Genomic DNA, 20,814 nt, shown 5'->3' on the forward strand with positions numbered 1-20,814 from the left:
TTTTGATAGCAGTTACTGTTTTCTCGCAAGGGTGTTGGAGGATGTAATTGTTCAGTCTCCAGAGTGGGGACGGGTGACTGGGGTAGGACTCTTTCAGGGTCATAGAGATAGGGGCGTGGTCCGTCCATGTAATATTAATAGCCGGGTGTTCAACGCGGGATAGGGTGTTCTTATCTACTAGGAAATAGTCAATGCGAGTATATATACTATGTGGGGCAGAGAAAAACGTAAAATCACGCTCAGTCGGGTGACCAACCCGCCATGCGTCATACAATCCTGCTTTGGATGTGACAGAGTATGTCTTAGATGGTTTTTACTGTTTTTAGTGGAGGTAGAGTCCACAGAGGGCCACAACGTAGAGTTGAAATCTCCTACAACCTGTGATCCAACCGCCCATTGCTGCGTTTTCCGCAGTGTAGATTTCACAAAGACATGTTGCTTCCTATTTGCTGCATATAGTACAGTAATAGTATAGTCTAAGTTATTCAGTACGCAAATGAACACCAGGAATCGTCCCCCTGCATCCACCTCAAGGCGTTTTAGAGTAAAGGCTACCGTATCCCTTATTGCAATCGCGACACTGCCTTTTTTTTTAGGTGCAGGAGCTAGAAAAACATGGGGAAAGTTCTTATTTTTTTAGTCTATGGACATCTTTATCAGCTAAATGTGTTTCTTGAACGCAGAGAACATCTGTTTTTGGAGCTCCTTGTCTCATTCCATAACATGGACCGTTTGAACTGTAAATTCTTAGGCTTGGGTAGCCTATGGGCCCCGATCAATCAGTAAATCAATCCAGTGTTTCAGCTTGAGGAAGTAGGGCTGTGAAGAAATCAGTGAGGTACTCTGACAGCTCCTCTGTCTTGACCATTTCGGGTATACCGCGGAATCGGAGATTGTTACGTCTCGAGCGGTCTTCCATATCGGCTATTTTTAGTTTTAAAGCCTCAATTTCATCTTCCATGGAGGAGGTGGTATCCACCACCAGGTTGTGTAAGGAGGTTAGCTCCGCCATCTTGTCTTCTATGTGCGCAGTGCGGCCTCCTAAGTTAGTCCAGTTTGCATAGCTGTAATGGCTGAATGGATTTCAGCATGCAGGGAGGACTTAAGCTCTGTCATTAAGGCCCGCATGAGAGGTTCTGTAATGGGAGCCGCATGAGAGGAGTGTGTCATGGCAGCCTGACCTTTCCCGAAGGGCGCCACCTCTGCTGGGGAAGTCAGTCCGTGCCTACCCTTGTGCAGCTGGTCCGGGAGATGTCCGGTCACTCCCGTGAAGTGCTGGGGCGAGTCTCTATGTGATGATGCTGAGGTAGACTGAGAGCTTCCAGATGCCGGGGAAGGAGAGATTGCAGGTGCTACGCGGGATCTCTGTGAGGAAGAGAACCCCAGCGCCATCTTGGAAACTTTCGGCAGCGGGGAAGAAGCTTGTAAGTTTCCTGGGGCTCTTCCCTAGCTTCTTTCTGGTCCTCATAGCAATCCAGCTGTACCCCACAAGCTTTAGGGAGCCAGAGAGGAGAAGAGAACAGGGTTCACTGCCGCTGTGTGCCGCTAATGACCTGGCTTGTAAGCGGAGCTCCTGTGCTAAGCGTCCGCCGCCATGCGCCGCAAGCCACGCCCCCGAAAAACTGAATCCTTAAACCAAGTTACTTTTAAACCAATGTACCACTGAGTGTGTGTGTGTGTGTGTGTGTGTGTGTGTGTATATATAAATAAAATTAATGTGTGTATATGTATTAGACAGACAGCACAGGTATGTGCTCAATGCCTTTATTGATATCTATCCAGTGGTGCTGCCTGCTTGGTGGGCAGGAAGGGAGTGACAGATTCACTTTAAGCAGCATATAGCAGTCTTAATGTACCTTTTTCAAATGCAAAAATCACAGTATATAGGTAGATTGGCATAGCTGAACACCAAATTCTGCATTTTTGTTGCAGATTGTGCAGCACAGAACAACGTGGAGATGAAGGGGATGTTGGTATGGTCACCTAATCATTTTGTATCAGATGCTAAATGTAAGTTTTCCACCTTGTTTATTTATGTTATTTAAACAGTTACAAGTCTAACTTTGACAAAGGCATTTAGAGTTAATCCCAGGGTTTACTTTTGGGGCCCAAACTAGTGTAGATAGTCTGCAGTCTAGGCTGTTTAAAGGGGTTGGCCACTTTATTGTAAAGTACTGCATTAAAATGTCTGCTTTTTGCAATTCACGTTTCAAACAGATGACACTATTGGATAGCTGTTAGGTCAAGGAGACACATTGTACCTTTCGTATGTGTCTGTGTCTCCATATAATAGAAAATGCTTTTATTCTTCTGTGTGTCAGAGGCTTTTATGATGAAGTCTGTATTTTGAGGTCTTTATTAATGCTTGCTTTTACTTTGTAGTGGATGAGTACATCTCGATGGCAAAGGAGAAACATGGCTACAATGTGGAGCAGGTAAGACAAACAAACTAAAAGACATTTAGGCTCTTTTACAAAGCCTACTAGCGACAATCTGAAAGATTGGTGCTCATTTGCAGAGCCTTTACGAGGCTTAATCAATCACTGGATCGCTTGAGGCCTTATTGCCTTATTGAGGCATTATTGTACTTGGCAGCACAGAAAGATGTGTGGTCAACTAACAATAAGCTAAATGCCCACACAAAAGATGTGATCAGCTGGTGAATGAATGATTTCCCACTTGTCAGCTGATCACTGGCCCTATTATTGAGGCCGAATTATCATCGGTGAGTGTTTCTGCCGATAATCTTTCCCTGTGTATGCAAGCAGTGATCAAACAACTAATGAAAATTTGTCATTGATCGCATCTTTTGAACTGACCATAAAATCGTCTTTAATTGTTCGCTAATCTTTCAGTGCATTGTTTGTTCATTATTACGATCATTCATGTACTAGAGTATACAAGTGATCGTACTTGTACGATTGATAGTCGTTACTAACGATCAAAATTTTATTCTGTGTATTATGGCGCAAAAGCGCTTGTTTGCAACTGAAATCCCTTGTCGAAGATGAAGTGGTTGTCAATTTTTCAATGAGGAGGCAGAGCTGTCTGGTGGTGGAGCAGTGGTTGTAGAGTTGGTCAATTATCTGTGACACTGTCTCTGGGAAGGTATCCTATTTTAGGTCCCTCCCAGTCTCTAGCAGCCATTCCCAAATGAAGAGACTTTGATGAAGTTGGAGCATTGTGGTCCATTAGGATGAAATTAGGCCTGTGTTGTTCATGCAGGGGCACAATGACTGGATTAATGATGTTGTTTAAAGCGTAACTGTCATTTCAGGGTCATTTTTCTGAAAACAATATATATCAACAGTACAAGCGATTTTAAGAAAATAGGTTTTATGTACTAAAAGAGTTTCCTTCTGGACTGAAAAAGCAATCTCCCAGCCTCCCCCCTCACATCAGATAAAGCAGGATTTCTCTCTCCATTATGTGGCTATGGAGAGGGGAGGGGCTGTTAGGAGTGACTGAGCACGGAGCAGTCCTGCACAGCACAACACCCTGCAATCTTCTCTCAGTAAGTTCATAGATAAGCACTGACCTTTCTGACCCCAGAATCCTGTGTTTTAGGTGCCCAGACAGTCTCCAAACAGCTGACCTTCATGTCACCTCTTCCTGCTCCCTCATCTCCCTCAGCCCCTCACCCCTTCATAGGCTTACAATGGAGAGAGCAGAACCAGTCTTCACTGGCTTCTCTGTAATGAAGACGTGTTTGCCTGATAATGCACAGATAAGAAGTCAGGGGGGGGAGGCTGGGAGATTGCTTCTTGAGTACAGAAGGAGGCTTTTTTGGCTGATGAAACCTATTACAGAGTTTCTTAAAATCGCTTATACTACTGATTTCTGTAATTAAAAAAAAAAACATGACAGTTACGCTTTAAGTATTATGGGGTTGTCACTATACCATTTAAGTGTAGGGCAGTTCTGTATTGTTAAGACGCCACCAAACACCACCTAACAATCTCCTTGTTTCATGCAGGAAAAGGATACTTCTTGCACTGAAGATTTTGTTTGTCAAACTCATATATATTAGTTCTTGGTTATACGTTAATATGTATTTGCTAATGCTTTTTTTTTTTTCTCCCCTCCCTTTTTCCCATGCACATCTCTTCTTAACTACTTTTCTTCATGCATTTATTTCCCCTCGATTTTCTTCATCATTTTGCCATTTACTCTTTTTGCCATTCTGCTTCTCCCATCATATTTCTTCAATTAATTTCACATTATCCGGACACTATAGGCTCTCGGTATGCTGCTTTGGCACAAACATGATGTTGAACGCTCTCTTGCTGACCTTGCAAATTTTACACCATTTCCTGATGAGTGGAGTGTGGAGGATAAAGTTCTTTTTGAACAGGCATTCAGCTTTCATGGAAAATGCTTCCAGCGGATACAGCAAATGGTAACCTATTACACTATTACACCAAGCGGTTATCGACCGGAATGGTTGGTAATTGGCCAAGTACGCCCAATAATCACTTCATGCAATAGGGCCTTTACACAGAGAGCATACTTTTTCCCATTAAAGAGACAAAACTGTGTGTGGTTTTCATACTTCTGGAGAAGAGCTAGCTCATACTAGCCAAATTAGGGTCTCCTTCAAAAGGATTAGATGTTTATCTGTAATAGATTTTTTAGGGCTTATGCCAACTGTCTAAACGGAGTAAGATGGTGGTTGGCTACAGACGTTATTTAAATGCTCTCCCTATCGGTTCTGTACTGATAAGGGGAACCCTTAAATACCTGTCTACAGAGAGTCTAATCCTTTGGGAGGAGACTGGTTTGGCTGCTATAAGAGAGTTTTCTTCCTTGTAGAGGAAAGCAATGTTGCTTACAGAGGTTAGAAGCATAATATCTTGTGACTATCTCTTCACTACTGTTCCAGCTCCCAGATAAAATTATCCCTAGTCTCGTAAAGTACTACTACTCATGGAAGAAGACCCGAAGCCGAACTAGTGTGATGGATCGCCAGGCCCGTCGACTGCAGAGCAAGCGGGAGGAAGGGTGAGACAGAACTTCCAAGCATAGGAGGCTTGTATGGGTGCAATCTACGATACAGGAGTGGGGTATTAAGAGTGGCTGAATATAATGGGCAAGCAAGACATTACCAGTCTTTTACATAGTGTGAATTTCTAGGCTGTAGAAATTGTTATAATAAATACTTGTCTTTTCCCCCTCAGTAGTGAAGATGCAGATGATGTGCATAAAATTGGTGACAATGACTTGGATGCTACTGACATTAAGAAGGAGGTAAGAAAAGGTCCTTCACTACTGCATCCTATAGTGATATTCTTTTTTTATCATTGTGGTTTTGCTTCATTGCCTTTTTTGTCTTTTCCTTTCTTTTATTATATTTACAATTTATTTTTCTCACTTCAGTAATATATGGTTTCTTCAATGTTCTAGGACACTCAGACATCTGCATCCAGTGGAAAGCCAGGACCAGTCAAAAAGGAACCTGTAGTGTCTCAGTATCGACATCACCCACTACGATCCCGTCGGAGGCCACCAAAAGGCATGCATCTTAGCAAGAGCGATATTGCCGGGGTGTGTGCTAGTCCAGAAATGCCAGCGATCACGCTGAGTCATCTGGATACACAGCTTGTCTCTCTAAAGCGCCAGGTAGGAAAGAAGGGAGTTCTATTAATATTGGTAGTGTAAGCACTGTGCCAGTATCTCTCGCATGTACAGTGTGTAGCATGATACACACCCTGCTGATAATTTTTAGCTTGGGCTAAAACGCCTGAAATGGATCTTTGCTAACATTGTTTAAAAAAAAAAAAAAACACTATTTCATAAAAATGACACCCAGTTTCTGCTGCATAGGTTTTTTGAATGTATTTCCGCCCGAAAAATAGATAATAGATTAATAAATCTTCCCATGCGCTTCCATTCACACAGTGGAAGATAACATTAGTTGCAGGCAAATTCACTAGGGGACGCTCTAGGCTGTGAATCTATACAGCAACCATTGTGTATTATCTATGTGATGAGCTCTCCCTAGAAGTAAGTTCAGTAAAATGCTAAGGTTTTATGTGGAAATGCAGAAATTTATTTTTGAGCCCCCCTTTCGCTGCACGATATTACCCACTACAACAGAGCTTTTTCACGAAACTTCCTCCCCTTTTTGATGCAGCTCCATTAGAATCAACAGAACCACGTAACAGAGGGGAGATCGTCACACTTGGAGCCCCCAGTGCTCGGGAAGAGACTGTTGCCGTGCGTGGGAAACGGACGGCAGTTCAAAAAAAAAGGACCAAGAAAATTTTTATTAAAGTGTTGTATTGCCCCCCCCCCAAAAAAAGTTATACAAATATCCAATATACATTTATTACAGGAAGTGCACATAAAGTGCTTTTTCCCTGCACTTACTACTGCATCAAGGCTTCACTTCCTGGATAAAATGGTGATGTCACGACCTGACTCCCAGAGCTGTGCGGGCTGTGGCTGCTGGAGAGGATGATGGCAGGAGGGCACTGGAGGGACACTGAGCATCCCTCTGCCATCATCCTCTCCAGCAGCCACAGCCCGCACAGCTCTGGGAGTCGGGTCGCGCCCGCACAGCTCTGGGAGTCGGGTTGCGACATCACCATTTTATGCAGGAAGTTAAGCCTTGATGCAGTAGTAAGTGCAGGGAAAAAAGTACTTCATAAGCATTTCCCGTAATAAGTGTATATTGGGGATTTGTATAACTTTTGGGGGGCAAAACAATACTTTAATAATAATTTTCGCCGGACTTCTCCTTTAAATCCGTCCTTCACAGTTTTCCCTGACGCTACCACTAAGGTCCAATTGTTAAGTACGCCTGCTTTAGACAAAGACTGGTTACTAGTGCAACTCTGTTACAAAGCTGTTTTGCCCATTGTTCTGGTCAGCATTATTGCAAGCAGTGGTACAATATAGACAACTTGTTAGTTGCTGTAAAACATAACCATGATACTGCAGTGTAGTTTAGCTAAGCAACTGCTGTCTTGTCTTTGCTTTTTGTGTTATCCTATGATGCCAAAGATGTGATTTTTGTGTATGTCACCTTAATGTTTTTTTTTCTACTTTTACATTATTTATGGGGGAAAAAGGAAAACCGATCTACAGACTTCTATACAATATGGGAAATCCAGGTTTTTTTTGTAGCATATTAACTTTTCAAGCAGTAGAAAATGTCCTGAAAATACACAGTGGTAATAAGCAACTGCAGTGTCACCTGTGACCATTAGGTGGCAATGAAAAAGTGTAATATTCAGTACCAGGGATTATACATTAACAGTCAAGCATAGTCTCACGAAAAGTTAGGGAAATTTATGGAAAATGTAAAAGGTGCTACAGTGATATAGCATGATAATAGGGCATTTAAATAGGGCATTCATAGGGCATTCTTCATCTCAAAAATGTATTGAAACAAAAGCTAACAGTGGTGGGTATGCCCCAACAAAAATATTCAATGTTGCAATAATGTTGCTTGACAACAATGTCTTAGGGCCCTATTCCACCGGACGATTATCGTTCAGATTATCGTTAAATCGTTTGAATCTAAACGATAATCGTTCGGTTGAAATGCAGTTAAGGATTAACGACCGAACGAGAAATTGTTGATCGGTTTATAAGACCTGAACCTATTTTTATCGTTGCTCGTTTGCAATAGATACGAACGCAATAGCGAATAAATAGCGAAGAAAAAACGATCGCAGTTATGATCATAAGTAACTATTATCGTTCCATGGAAATGAGTGAATGTTTTCAGGTCTTTCGCAATAGCGGTCGTTTGAGATCGTTACTCGTTAACGATTATGCAAATGATAATCGTCCAGTGGAATAGGGCCCTTATGCTGTTCATAAGTCAAAGGTCATTGAGGTTCTGGGGTACAGAGTTAAGAGCTTCTACACAGATTTTCTATGGGATTCAGGTTCAGACCACTCTATTTGAGGTCCCCCCAGTCTCCAGCAGCCATTCCCTAATGATGTGATCTTGGTAAGCTGGAGCATTGTCATCAGTGAAGGTGAAATTAGGCCTGTTGTTCATGCAGAGGCCCAATGACTGGATTAATGATGTTATTTAGAGATGAGTGAGCCTCGAGCATGCTCGAGTCAATCCGAACCCGAACTTTCGGCATTTGATTAGCAGTGGCTGCTGAACTTGGATAAAGCCCTAAGGCTATGTGGAAATCATGGATATAGTCATTGGCTGTATCCATGTTTTCCAGACAACCTTAGAGCTTTATCCAAGTTCAGCAGCCCCAGCTAATCAAATACCAAACGTTCGGGTTCGGATCAACCCGAACCCGGTTCGCTTATCTCTAATGTTATTCAAGTAAGTATGGGCTTGTCATGGTGCCTTTCACAAAGTGTAGGGCACTTGACTAAACTCTCCCAACCACATTGTAAGACTACCCTCAAGCACCACCTAAAAGCAACTTGTGCAAAAGTGTCCAACTGTTCAGTTTTAGTCAATACAGAAGTCCTCTAAACTCTTTTGAATGGACAAGTGACAAGCTCCTACTACTAGAGTGACATCATTATTCCAGTATAAACTTTTTGTAAGTAGTGTAAAACATTGAAGAATTTTGTTGCAGTTTAATTTCATTTATGTATTTATGCCTTATGTGTTTACCTTGTTGCAGAGCCACAGTTTACAATGGATTTTGTTTCTGGATAAAAATGGTTTTGTGGATGTGTGAATATTAATCTTTTAGGTACAGAACATTAAGCAGATGAACAGCAGCTTAAAAGAGACTTTAAATGGAGGGATAAGCAACCTGAGGCCCCCAGAGGTGAGGCTGCCCCTTATCTGTACTCCTGTCTTTCTATTTATTGTATTTCAATGAGAGCATCACCATTTCTTTACATTTTCTATAGCTGAATATGAAACTGAATGCTCGCTGGACTACAGATGAGCAGCTGCTGGCTGTACAAGGTAAGCTTGGGATTGGGTTTAGAATTTAAAATTCATGTGTTAAAATATATTGCAGGGTAACCTTCGTTGTGGATCATAACTGGGGAAGGGAGAGCTCTAACTCCTGTAATTTAAAAAACTACAATAGTTTCTTGTTGCTGTTCTAGCTGTCAGACGATATGGTAAGGATTTTCAGGCCATCTCGGAGGTTCTGGGTAATAAAACTCCATCCCAGGTGAAGACTTTTTTCATAAGTTATCGTAGGCGTTTTAACTTGGAGGAAGTTCTTCAGGAATGGGAGGCAGAACAAGATGTTGCTCCATCTAATGCACCGTTGGACTCCACCAGTACAGTCAATGAAGATGAAGATGAGGTAAGACATGTGGTTATAAATCCATTGTTGTTGATTTTATACAATTTGAGTGGTTCTCCACCACACTATATTTTTACAGAAACAGAAAAGCCTGATTTTTAAGCAATGTCATAAAGAGACTGCTGCCATCCCCCTCTTTTAGAATTTAGCTCAGTACTGTATCTAAACTGTGCCAAGTTGGGCGTTTTAGGTAAAATGACTGCTAGGTGTCTACTGCCTCAAATATATAGCCTTTTGATTGTGGAAATTGCATAAATTAGTACTACAAGTAAATGTAAGTAAGTCTGTAATTTCTTTACTTATCAGGCTTTTTTCATTCCACCTCCTCACCTCATAACCACATCATTTACTATGTAAAACAGCTAAAGTCTGTCTTGCCAGAGACTGATAGGCAGTAAAGTAATAGATCTTACCCGTTGCTAGACTGGTTAGACTGGTGAGTAGAGATGATCGAACATAGGGAATTTTCAGGTTTGTTCGAACTCGAACCTTCGTCAATTGATTCCCAATGCCTTCCTGTTCTGTGGGGAAGGTGGAGACATCCCGAGTACTGCCTGGAAAACAGGGATACAGCCTGGCTGTCTCCACCTTCCCCACGGAACGGGAAGGCATTGGGAATCAAATGACGAAGGTTCAAGTTCAAATGAACCTGTAAAGTACTGCCCTATAACGTGTACCCCCCCCCCCCCCCCATGCTTCTACCACTCAGGGTGTGCTATAGAGAGAGCCTATTCTATTTGTGACTTTACTTGTTCCTTTACTTTCATTTACCTGGTGATCAACTATGCATTTGTGACGATTGCTCTGTTAAAAACCAGGATGGGAACACTTCTAGCCAAAAATGAGAAAACAATTCTAGCATGATTCACATGTCAGACATGGGAGCTGAACAGACCCTATTGACTTTAACTGGGTCTGTCTGGTTTTCTGCTCATGTCATTGGATCAAATAACATACTATGTAAAGGTGAATACTATGTAAAAGATGAATCTAAATCAACTTTGTCTATAGGTACAAATCACATCCGTGTCGTCTACAACGCAGACAGGAACAACGAATACAACGGCACCACCTGCAGCTGCTACTTTGTCTCTTCCTCCTCCACTACTGCGCCCAGCTCTTCCGTCAGCTCCTACGTTGCATCGTCAGCCTCCTCCACTCCAGCCAGGTCGTCTTCTTCAACCCCGGCCCCCTCCTCTTGTGCGTCCGGCTTCCCGGCAGAGCCCACGTGCACCACCTGCCCTATTAGGAAATCACGCAGAGCCAGCCTTCTCCTGAAGAATTTCTATACGTTTCCTGTGGCAAATTGTGAATGGGGTGGGTTTATTTATGGGATAGCAATAAAATGGTAGTATTTAAACATCTGATCTGTGGAACTACTCATCTATTGTCAGGAACAGCATTAAACATTTTGCTGGCAAAGATCAGAGCTGTGGATCAGAGAGCACAAGAGGGGAAGAAAGCTTTGAACTACAGATTAACTCAAAATGAATTCCCTAAGAATGGAACTTTTTTTTTTTTTTTTTGTTTGTCATTAAATGTTTTTTTTTTCTGTGTACTCTGTTGGCCTCTTAAAGGGAACCTGTCACCCCCCGTGCCGGGGTGACAGGCTCCCGACCCCCCGATACAGCCCCCTATACTCACCTGATCCCGCCGGGTCCCTTCTGGATCCAGTCAGGTCATGGAGATATCAGCCGCTGCAGCCCAACGCTCATAGAGAATGACAGGAGAGTCCAGCGCTCCGTCATTCTCTATGAGCGTTGGACTCAGCTCTCAGCGCTCGCCGGGCTGCAGCGGCTGATATCTCCGTGACCCGACCGGATCCAGAAGCGGGACCCGGCGGGATCAGGTGAGTATAGGGGGCTGTAGCGGGGGGTCGGGAGCCTGTCACCCCGGCATGAGGGGTGACAGGTTTCCTTTAAGGAACATTTGAAGTCTTCATTCAAGGATTCAAATGAGAGGGTTTAACAAAACTAAAGCTTTCTTTGGGGATTTGTCCTCTGTAGAATTGATATATTTACTTGAAAGGTAAAATGCCTACAACTATGGGAAGATGTAACAGTCTAGGCATTATGGGGCAGATGTATCAAGCTGTGTCTTTTACAACTCAAATTGTTTATCCCCCCCAACCCCCGTGTTTGCGCCACTTGATTTATGAAGAGACGCACACCTCTGGATAAATCATGCGTATTGGAGCCAGGATAGAAAATATGTACCAGCTCCGAGCTGATGGAGACTTTACAATGATTTTTTGCCAAACAGTGCTGAAAATTATAATCTTGCGCATCAGGCAGACACTCCCCCTTACGCATAGTGCCTTGTCCCCTCTCCGCCCACATGGTGAGCAGGGTGCAAAACTGTACAAAGTCCCAACATTTTTGCACAAGCAGGGGTTTTGCACAAAAAAGTGCAACTTTTTGACGGTCAGAGCTAGGCCCAGACCTTGATACATCTGCCCCTATATCTCCTAAGATAATAGTGTTTCAGCCTCCACACAAGCCTTTGATGGTAAGTTTTAAGCTAATTTTCAGGTTGGTGTCCTTAGACAGTTTGTGTGACATTGTTGTTCGACCATGCTAGGGTATGCTTATCGGGTATGTGGTAGTGATTTTTAACTTGAATAGTTCCTTAATAAAATCTGTTTGTTTCTTAATATTGTATCAGTTTAAGTGTTTGAAAGATGAAGTTGTTGGAAGTTCCCAATATCCTGATTTCTGCTTGTTGGAAGTTCCCAATATCCTGATTTCTGCTTCCCCTGTGTAGTGAAGAGTTAACTGCCGAAGTGACTGGTTTATACTTGCCATCTTCTATACCTACAGCATAATTAAGATTCTGAAGAAAACTGGAGACTTACAGTTGGTAGACTCTACATCAGTGCTTCTCAATTCCAGTCCTCAGGCCTCACCAACAGGTCATGTTTTGAGGATTTCCCATACAAAGGACACCTGTGCTAATACCTGATGCACTGAGTATAATTATATCACCTGTGAAATACTAAGGAAATCCTCAAAACATGACCTGTTGGTGAGGCCTGAGGACTGGAATTGAGAAGCACTGCTGTACATCATTAGGGTATGTGCATACTATGGAATCCACACGGATAATCCGTGTGGATTCTGTAGTGTGCACATACACTTAGATGTAAGAAATTGCTTACGAAGTCTTCCGCTGTCTGTTTTGATCATATATACAATTTGTATACATATAAAAATATGAAGCATACCTGTCCTTTATGGTGCTGTCCCCTAATATTTGTGCAGCATACACCAACATCGGGGAAAAATAAAGAGACCATTTAAAAGTGCAAACATACATAAAATTGGAACAGCCATTTTTCATCTGTGCCCACACACAGCAATTTGGCAACCACCCTTATACCCATAAAGAAATCTACTAGGTCCTCCTTCATGTCTTCATGTTCTGTGTTAAATAGCACACAGGGGCGTAGCTAATGTCTCTTGGGCCCTGGTGCAAGAGGTCAACTTGGGCCCCCCCCCCTTACCACATACTGACTAACACCACCACTGCTACTGAATAAAATCCTCTGTACATAGACCAATATCACCTCATCCAGTCATATAGAGGTGGCCCCAGCTCTACACAGGCTCTATACACCATATACATTACAGTGCAAATATATCAGGTGACTCACAGGGGACGTCTTCTCTGATCGGAGTTCTTTCCTTTTCATCTTCTCCATCTGCCCAGGGCCATTATGAGAACTTTTTGGAGCCACGAATCCACAGAATCTGCCAGACAAACATATTAGGCTCCTCACACTGACACCATCCTCATCTCTCTACAAACTGCACATCTGTATTGGCCCCTTTACACCCTCATTTAGTGGGTAGCCTGACTCTATGTGACTCCCTTATAGTACATATCCCCCTATTGTATACACCCCCTGTGTAGTCCACCTTAAAGATGGCCCCCCAATGTTTCCCCCTTATAGATGGCCCCCTGTGTTGTCCCTATTATAGATGCCCCCCATGTTATCCCCCATATAGATTGCCCCCATGTTATCAACCATATAGATGCCCCCCATTTTATCCCCCTTACAGATGCCCCCCATGTTGTCCCCTCCTCCTGCCCCTCCATCATCATACTACTACCCCTTTCATCCTCCTGCCCCTCCATCATCATACTACAACCACCTCCACCATAATACTACTACCCCTTCATCCTCCTGCCCTTTCATCATCATACCACTTCACCCCTCATCATCCTCTTGTTCCATCATCATCATCATACCACTACATCCTCATCATCCTCTTGTTCCATCATCATCATACCACTACATCCTCATCATCCTCTTGTTCCATCATCATCATACCACTACATCCTCATCATCCTCTTGTTCCTTCATCATAATACAACTACACACCTCATCATCCTCTTGTTTCATCATCATACCACTACACCCCCCATCATCCTCTTGTTCCATCATCATCATCATCATCATACCACTACACCCCTCATCATCCTCTTGTTCCTTCATAATCCTCTTGTTCCTTCATCATCATACCACTACACCCCCCATCATCCTCTTGTTCCTTCATCATCATACCACTACACCCCCCATCATCCTCTTGTTCCATCATCATCATACCACTACACCCCCCATCATCCTCTTGTTCCTTCATCATCATACCACTACATCCTCATCATCCTCTTGTTCCTTCATCATACCACTACACCCCTCATCATCCTCTTGTTCCTTCATCATCATACCACTACACCCCCCATCATCCTCTTGTTCCATCATCATCATACCACTACATCCTCATCATCCTCTTGTTCCTTCATCATACCACTACACCCCTCATCATCCTCTTGTTCCTTCATCATCATACCACTACATCCTCATCATCCTCTTGTTCCTTCATCATACCACTACACCCCTCATCATTCTCTTGTTCCATCATCATCATACCACTACACCCCCCATCATCCCCTTAAAAACAAAAAAATCTATACTCACCTGCATGATTTCTGTAGCCCCCAGGTCACACGCGCTGGCGGGCTTCTCCCGGCGGGAGGCGGGGCTTAGCGCGGAGGGGGCGGAGCTTCGCGGGACCTGCGGTCACAAGAGGGAGTGGGAGGCGGGCAGTGCAGTGGTAAGAGGGGGGCCTCGCGGGCCCCCCCTTGGTAGCGGCCCGGTCGCGGCGGCGACCCCTGCGACCGCGGTCGCTACGCCACTGATAGCACACTAGTTTTTTAAAACTAGAGAGCAAGAGTTGTTTCTTTTAAAGGGAAACTATTAGTGGGTTAGAACCTGCTGACATGTCTCTATAGCGCATCGAGTGCCGAGGATGATGAAGATCCTCCCTGGGCATCCCACTCTGCTGATATTTATTAGGAGGGGTAGGTTACCCAGGGGTGGATTGATGCAGTGTACCCAAACAACTTATTAGTTTAGCAATTAAACTGCTAATATCACAGAAACAGCGCTCAAGATGAAGGTAAAAAACTTACCTTCATCGTCAGCGCCCTGTGTGCGCTATAGGGAGATATCAGTTTAGAGTCTTCAGACCTGTTGAAAAACTAAAATAAAGTTGTTTTTTTTTCTTAAAGCGTAACTATAATTTCAGTAGCCAAAAAATGAAATTCCTCAAATAAAAAGCCCATGTGTTACCCTTTAAAAAGAGCCCTAAACTGCGTTGATAGCATGTACGATCGCTGAGATATCACCAGTTGTTTGGCTTAAAAGAATAAATGAATTTTTCTTCTGGCTGACTGAAAGTGGGTGTGGCCTATCACTCATCTCCCTGGCTGCGTCCCTCCATTCACTGAGCACACATAGCAGGATTAGATACAGCCCCAACATACAGTATCACAATGTAAGATTAGATACAGAGCCCCAGCAGATGGTATCACACACATTGGGATTAGATACAGTCATCTGCTCTCATTACACTGTAGGCACCTGCTGCAGACCTCTGATAGTGAATGTTATATGTACTATGGAAGGACTACAGCTGTGTTGTGCTGGGACTTGTAGTCCTCCCCTCAGTGACTCACCCACTCTCCCTCATGCAGTACATTGGAGTCATGGTGGCACTGGATACAATTGTCCCTCCATCCAGCTCTTCCCCTGCGCTGCTCCTCACACACAACACCCTCAGCTCTATGTCACCTCTGTGAGGGGAGGGGGGAGAACGTGCTGCTAGGAGGTGGGGGAGGATTCTTTGTTTGTTTCTCTGTGTCAGGGCTGTTATCTGATGCTGCTGTCAGTCTGTACTCTAGGTACAGATCTCCAGGGAGGGGGCATGTCCAGCAGGAATGCAGAAATAAGTCGGAGGCAGACACAGCTTAATGTGGACTTTATGCTTCATGCATTTAAAAAACTGTTCATTTTAGGTTATTAATGTATATTGCAAAAATTCTTATCATGCCCTAAGCTAACTAAAACTGGTCAAAATATTTTATAGTTACGCTTTAAGTCTTCAAAAAAGTAAAAGGTTTTGAGGCAGTGACAGTGGGGCGGGTTGTGTGTGGCGATCGACAACAGGTAAAATTAAATATGTTTAACATCATCAACACACTGAACACAAATACAAAATAAATATTGAAAATTAATAAAACTTAAAACGTAGCTGTCATTTCAGTGTCACTTTTCAGACATCAATAAGTATCAATAGTACAAGCGATTTTAAGAAACTCTGTAATAGGTTTTATTAAGCAAAAGAGTTTCCTTCTGTAGTCAAAGTGCTGTTTTCCAGCCTCCCCCTCACTTCAGAAGAAGGATTTCCATATACATTATGGTATATGTGGTGGTGGTAGTGGGGAGGGTGAGTGAGCACAGTGGGGAGAAAAGGCAACAGTGCAGAGAACATCATCCTGGAAACATATCAAGTTTCCAGATAAGCACTGACCTTTCTGACCTGTGAATCTAATGTTGTATGTGCCCCAACAGTCTCCAAACCGCAGAGTTGCTTGTCTCCTCTTCCTGCTCACTCACCCCTCTCGGCCCTTCACCCCTCAGTAGGTTGTAATGGACTCTGCAAACCTGTCTTTACTTCGCTCCAATTATTATTTTTTTTTTAATTCTAAATTTTATTCAATTTCAAAAGTTTTACAAAAAGATACATGTATGCCATTAGCTGTACAAGTTCAAGGAAGAACAAAGCACCTTTGGGTGCGCAAACTACAAATATAACATGGACAAAGAGCCAACATGGCCCAACATTACCAACTGAGGTTTTAGCAAGTATCTCCCACAACGGGGAGGCCATCCGTGAAAATGAGGGGTGTCACATCCTGTCGAGAGGGAAAAGAGCTGGCGCTCAGAAATAGAGAGGAGTGAGAAGCAGTAACAACTGGAGAGGGGGGGGGGGTAAGGGTAAGGGAGGGAAGCTACAACACCGAGGGGCACACGAAGGGAGAGGGCAGTGACGACCAGCATACACACCAACAGAAGAAGAAACAAGATGGAGGTGGGGGGGAGGCGAAGCACCTCACTGAGAGATGAGTCTTATATTCGTCGGAGTCAGTGAACTGTTCCCAGTAGTACCAGGTCTGAAAGAACCTGAGGTTCCGATCCTGCAATTGGGCAGTAAGGTCATCCATATATTTTAAGTCTTCCACCTTCCGTAACCACATAGCGATGGTGGGTGGAGCCTGTTGCCTCCAGAAGGCAGGGATACAGGCTCTGGCAGCATTGACCAAATGGCGGACAAGGGAGCGGCGATAGCCTCTCAACGGGATGTCCGACAGGTGCAGGAGAAACAGTGACTGGGAGAAAGGCAAAGGAGAGTCCGTAAAGGTCGAGGTAATACGCCACACCTCTCTCCAAAAGGGGACCAGTTTGGGACAGCTCCAAAACGTGTGGAGGAGGGTCCCTTCCTCGCCGCAATTTCTCCAGCACAGGGGGGACACTTCGGGAAAGATTCTGTGAAGGCGGACCGGAACCCGGTACCATCTAGAGAGAATCTTATAACCCGCCTCCTGTAACCGGGAGGAGATGGAGGAGGTATGAGTACAAGTATAAATTCGGTCCAATTGTGGGCCCGTAAATGAGACGTTCAAGTACTGCTCCCAGGCAGAGAGGAATGGAGGAGGCGGTTGTTCCGGGGGGGAACCCAGCATGGCGTATAGAAGGGAGAGAGAGTGTCTGAGGGCCCGTGCGAAGGCATAACGTCTCAAACTGAGTGAGCGTGCGAGAGAAAGAGGATGGAGCAGGTAGGGAAAGGAGGAAGTGGTGCAACTGAAGGGCCCTCCAAAACCCTAAGGGGGAAGGGTCGGAGAGTTCGCGGAGCTCAGAGAGGGACACCCAGGTGGGACCCCGAAGAAAGTTGCGTGCACGGAAGGAGCCAGCTTGGAACCATTCCCGGAAAACCGGGTCAGAGGCTCCAGCCGAAAACGAGGGAGAGCTTATGACCGGGAACAAAGGAGATGGGTGAGGAGCTAGAGAGGCCGAGGAGAAATATTTCTGGCAAAGTTTAAGAGTTGGGGCGACCGTTGGGTGAGACCCGACCAGTCTGCTGGAGTTAGGAAGCCAGGGAGCCGCCAACAGGGAGAGGGGGACGAGCGACATCTCAAGGCCAACCCACTGTTTTGAAGAACAGTGTCGGTGCCAGTCTATCACCCTAACCAGGTGACTGGCTACATAGTAAAGAAGGATATTGGGAAGGCCCAACCCGCCACGCGTCTTCGGCCGGTACAGGACTGATTTCGCTACCCTAGGTTGTTTATGGGCCCAGATGAACTTGGTCAGTAGGGAAGAAAGGTGTCTGAAGAAGCTCAGGGGCACCGTCACTGGCAGGGCTTGGAAGAGGTACAGAAGCCTAGGAAGGATGTTCATCTTAAAGATGGAACAACGGCCAAACCAAGTAAAGGTGCCCCGGTGCCACCCAGACAAGTCCGCTTCGATCTTTTTCAGCATAGGAGGGAAATTAGCCCGGAATAGGTCAGAGACAGAGGGGGTAAGCTGGACCCCTAGATAGGATAGGGAGGAACTCGACCAGCGAAAAGGAAAGGAGTCTGCAAGAGAGGAGGCCAACGAGGATGAAAGAGAGAGGTTCAGCGCTTTGAATTTCTGAAGGTTAATTTTATAGTTGGATAGGGTTTGGAATCTGGTAAGCTCAGAGAGAAGGTTGGGGAGAGAAACCGTAGAGCGGGTGAGAAAAAAGAGCAGATCGTCCGCGTAGGCCGCCACCTTATGGGTGACCGACCCCACGCGAACTCCCGATATATTTACGTTCTGTCTGATATGGCGTAGGAAGGGCTCAAGCGTCAATATGAAAATTAGGGGGGAGAGTGGGCATCCCTGACGGGTACCGTTGTGTATCGGGAAAGAAGACGAGAGAAGGCCGTTGACAGAGACCTGAGCCGAAGGGCATGAATAGAGAGACCCGATCCAGGCCAGCATGCGGGGACCTAGCCCCAGGTGCTGGAGGGTGGCGGTCAGGAAGGGCCAGCCGACCCTGTCAAAGGCCTTCTCTGCGTCGGTGGAGAGGAGCATTGTGGGTGAGGAGTCAGAGTGAGCATAGTGTATGATATTGATGGCCCTAGTGGTGTTATCCCTGGCCTCCCGAGTGGGCATAAAGCCCGCTTGGTCTAGATGAATGATGGGTTGTAGAAGTGGAGTGAGACGGGCGGCGAGGATCTTGGAAAAGAGTTTTAGGTCAAGGTTCAGGAGGGAAATAGGGCGATAGTTTTGACAAAGGGAGGGATCCTTCCCATCCTTGGGGATGACTGTAATGTGGGCACGCAGGGAGTCGAGGGGGAGATGAGAGTCGGCATTAAGAGAATTATAAGCCGCTAGAAAGTGATCGCGGAGCAGGGGAGAGAAGGTTTTGTAGTACGGAAGCGTAAGCCCATCAGGGCCGGGGGCCTTCCCCAATGGGGAGGATTTGATAGCCCAGCTCCACTCCGTGGGTGTGATGGGAGCCTCCAATAGGGATATGCTCTCCTCCGGAAGGGAAGGGAGACCTGAGCTCGACAGATAATCAGAAATCGCCGAGCGTAAGGCATCCGAAGAGGACATCGAGGGTGAAAGGTTATACAGTTCACTATAGTATGAACGGAAAGCGTCTGCTATGTGTGAGGTTAGAGAGAGTTTAGAGCCCGCCGGAGAGGATATAAAAGGTATAAAGGAGTGAGACCTTTGGACCCGGAGTGCACGAGCCAGGGTCTTGCCCGGCTTGTTGCCGAATTCAAAATAGTGGCGGCGGCAACAGGCCAGCGAGGCCCTGGTGTAGGAGAAGGTAAGGTCCCGGAGCTTGCTACGGAGTGCGGCCAGCTCCGCGGCGACAGTCGGGGCTAGAGTCCGTTTATGACTTTTATCCAGAACAGCGATCTGAGAGACCAGTGATTTTATCTTCGCCGAACGTTCCTTCTTAAGCCGGGATGCAAGCTTAATAAAGGTGCCCCTGATGTAACATTTGTGAGCTTCCCAGATCACTGATGGGGACATGTCGGAGGTGACATTGGTGAAGAAGTAATCAGTTAGTTCAGATCGCACTTCGGCGAGAACCCCCGGGTCCCTCAGTAAAGTCTCATTAAGGCGCCAGCGCCAAGATCTAGGTTGCGGTAAGGGAAAGGAGAGAGAGAGGGAGATGAGAGCATGATCTGAAAAGGAGATCGGGTCTATAGAGGCTGCGACCATCCGGTCCAGATGGGAGTGTGAAACAAAGAGATAATCGATACGAGAGTAAGAGTTGTGAGGGTGAGAAAAGAAAGTGAAATCTTTGTCCTGTGGATGTAGGATACGCCAGGCATCCATTAACTGGAAGGAGTAAAGAGACTGCTTGGCACGGCAAAGGGAAGAAAAGGGGAGAGAAGAGTGTCCGGACGAAGAATCCAGAGCAGGGTCCAGCGCCATATTGAGGTCCCCCCAAAGACCAACAGGCCCTCCAGAAAGTCCTCCACCTCCAGAAGACACTTGTCTAGAAAGGTTGACTGGCTGCTGTTCGGGAGGTACACTGTACCGAAGGTACACAACGTACCCGCCATTGTGCCCTTCACGAAGAGGTAGCGCCCCTCCTTGTCCGCCCTGTGGTCCATATACTCCCACGAGGTTGACTGGGATATCAGGATGGCGACTACTTTGGATTTGGAGTCGGGAGAACAACTGTAGTATGCATCAGGGAAGTTACGATCTGAGAGTTTTTGCAGACTATCGGCCCGAAAATGAGTCTCCTGTAGGAAGGCCAAAGCGGCACGATTGGCCCACAGGAGCCGCAACAAGGAAGAACGCTTCTCAGGAATGTTCAGCCCCTGAGCATTGAGGGAAACACAGAGGACAGACGACATCTCTCAGGGAGGGGGATGGACACACACGCACACACACCCACACACACACCAGGGGAGGGACCGGGACAACAACACTAAGGGGGACAGGTAGAGGGATGAGGGGGAGTCGGGTAACAAAGACCCAAACACTAGGATGGGCAGAGACCACTAATGCAGCCTGCCCAGAGCCTGTGAGAGGTAGGCCACACGGGGGAGTGTGGAATAGCAGACCAAGGGTCTCGGCTTGAACACACAGGGACGTTCGTAAAGGCTGACCAGTAAACTCAGCTATCCGGGCACATTATGCACGGAAGAACAGGGG

The 20,814-nt window shown here is 45.5% G+C and overlaps 1 protein-coding gene across 2 annotated transcripts in view; it reads left to right on the plus strand.

Annotated features, from left to right (window-relative positions):
* The window catches only part of RCOR2 (REST corepressor 2), a 42,580-nt gene extending 31,759 nt beyond the window's left edge, over positions 1-10,821 (plus strand). Inside the window, exons 4-13 of one of the 2 annotated variants that reach the window (XM_069968247.1) lie at positions 1,933-2,010; positions 2,383-2,435; positions 4,238-4,399; positions 4,883-5,001; positions 5,178-5,247; positions 5,404-5,619; positions 8,685-8,762; positions 8,848-8,905; positions 9,052-9,257; positions 10,269-10,821. In XM_069968247.1, coding sequence (XP_069824348.1) covers positions 1,933-2,010; positions 2,383-2,435; positions 4,238-4,399; positions 4,883-5,001; positions 5,178-5,247; positions 5,404-5,619; positions 8,685-8,762; positions 8,848-8,905; positions 9,052-9,257; positions 10,269-10,535 — 1,307 coding nt within the window. In that variant the 3' untranslated portion in view covers positions 10,536-10,821. The remainder of the gene's footprint in view (positions 1-1,932; positions 2,011-2,382; positions 2,436-4,237; positions 4,400-4,882; positions 5,002-5,177; positions 5,248-5,403; positions 5,620-8,684; positions 8,763-8,847; positions 8,906-9,051; positions 9,258-10,268) is intronic. The other variant, XM_069968248.1, reaches the window with a different exon arrangement.
* Positions 10,822-20,814: the final 9,993 nt, after the last annotated feature.

The sequence above is a fragment of the Dendropsophus ebraccatus genome, chromosome 4, assembly GCF_027789765.1.
Source record: "Dendropsophus ebraccatus isolate aDenEbr1 chromosome 4, aDenEbr1.pat, whole genome shotgun sequence".
Taxonomy (NCBI): Eukaryota; Metazoa; Chordata; class Amphibia; order Anura; family Hylidae; genus Dendropsophus; species Dendropsophus ebraccatus.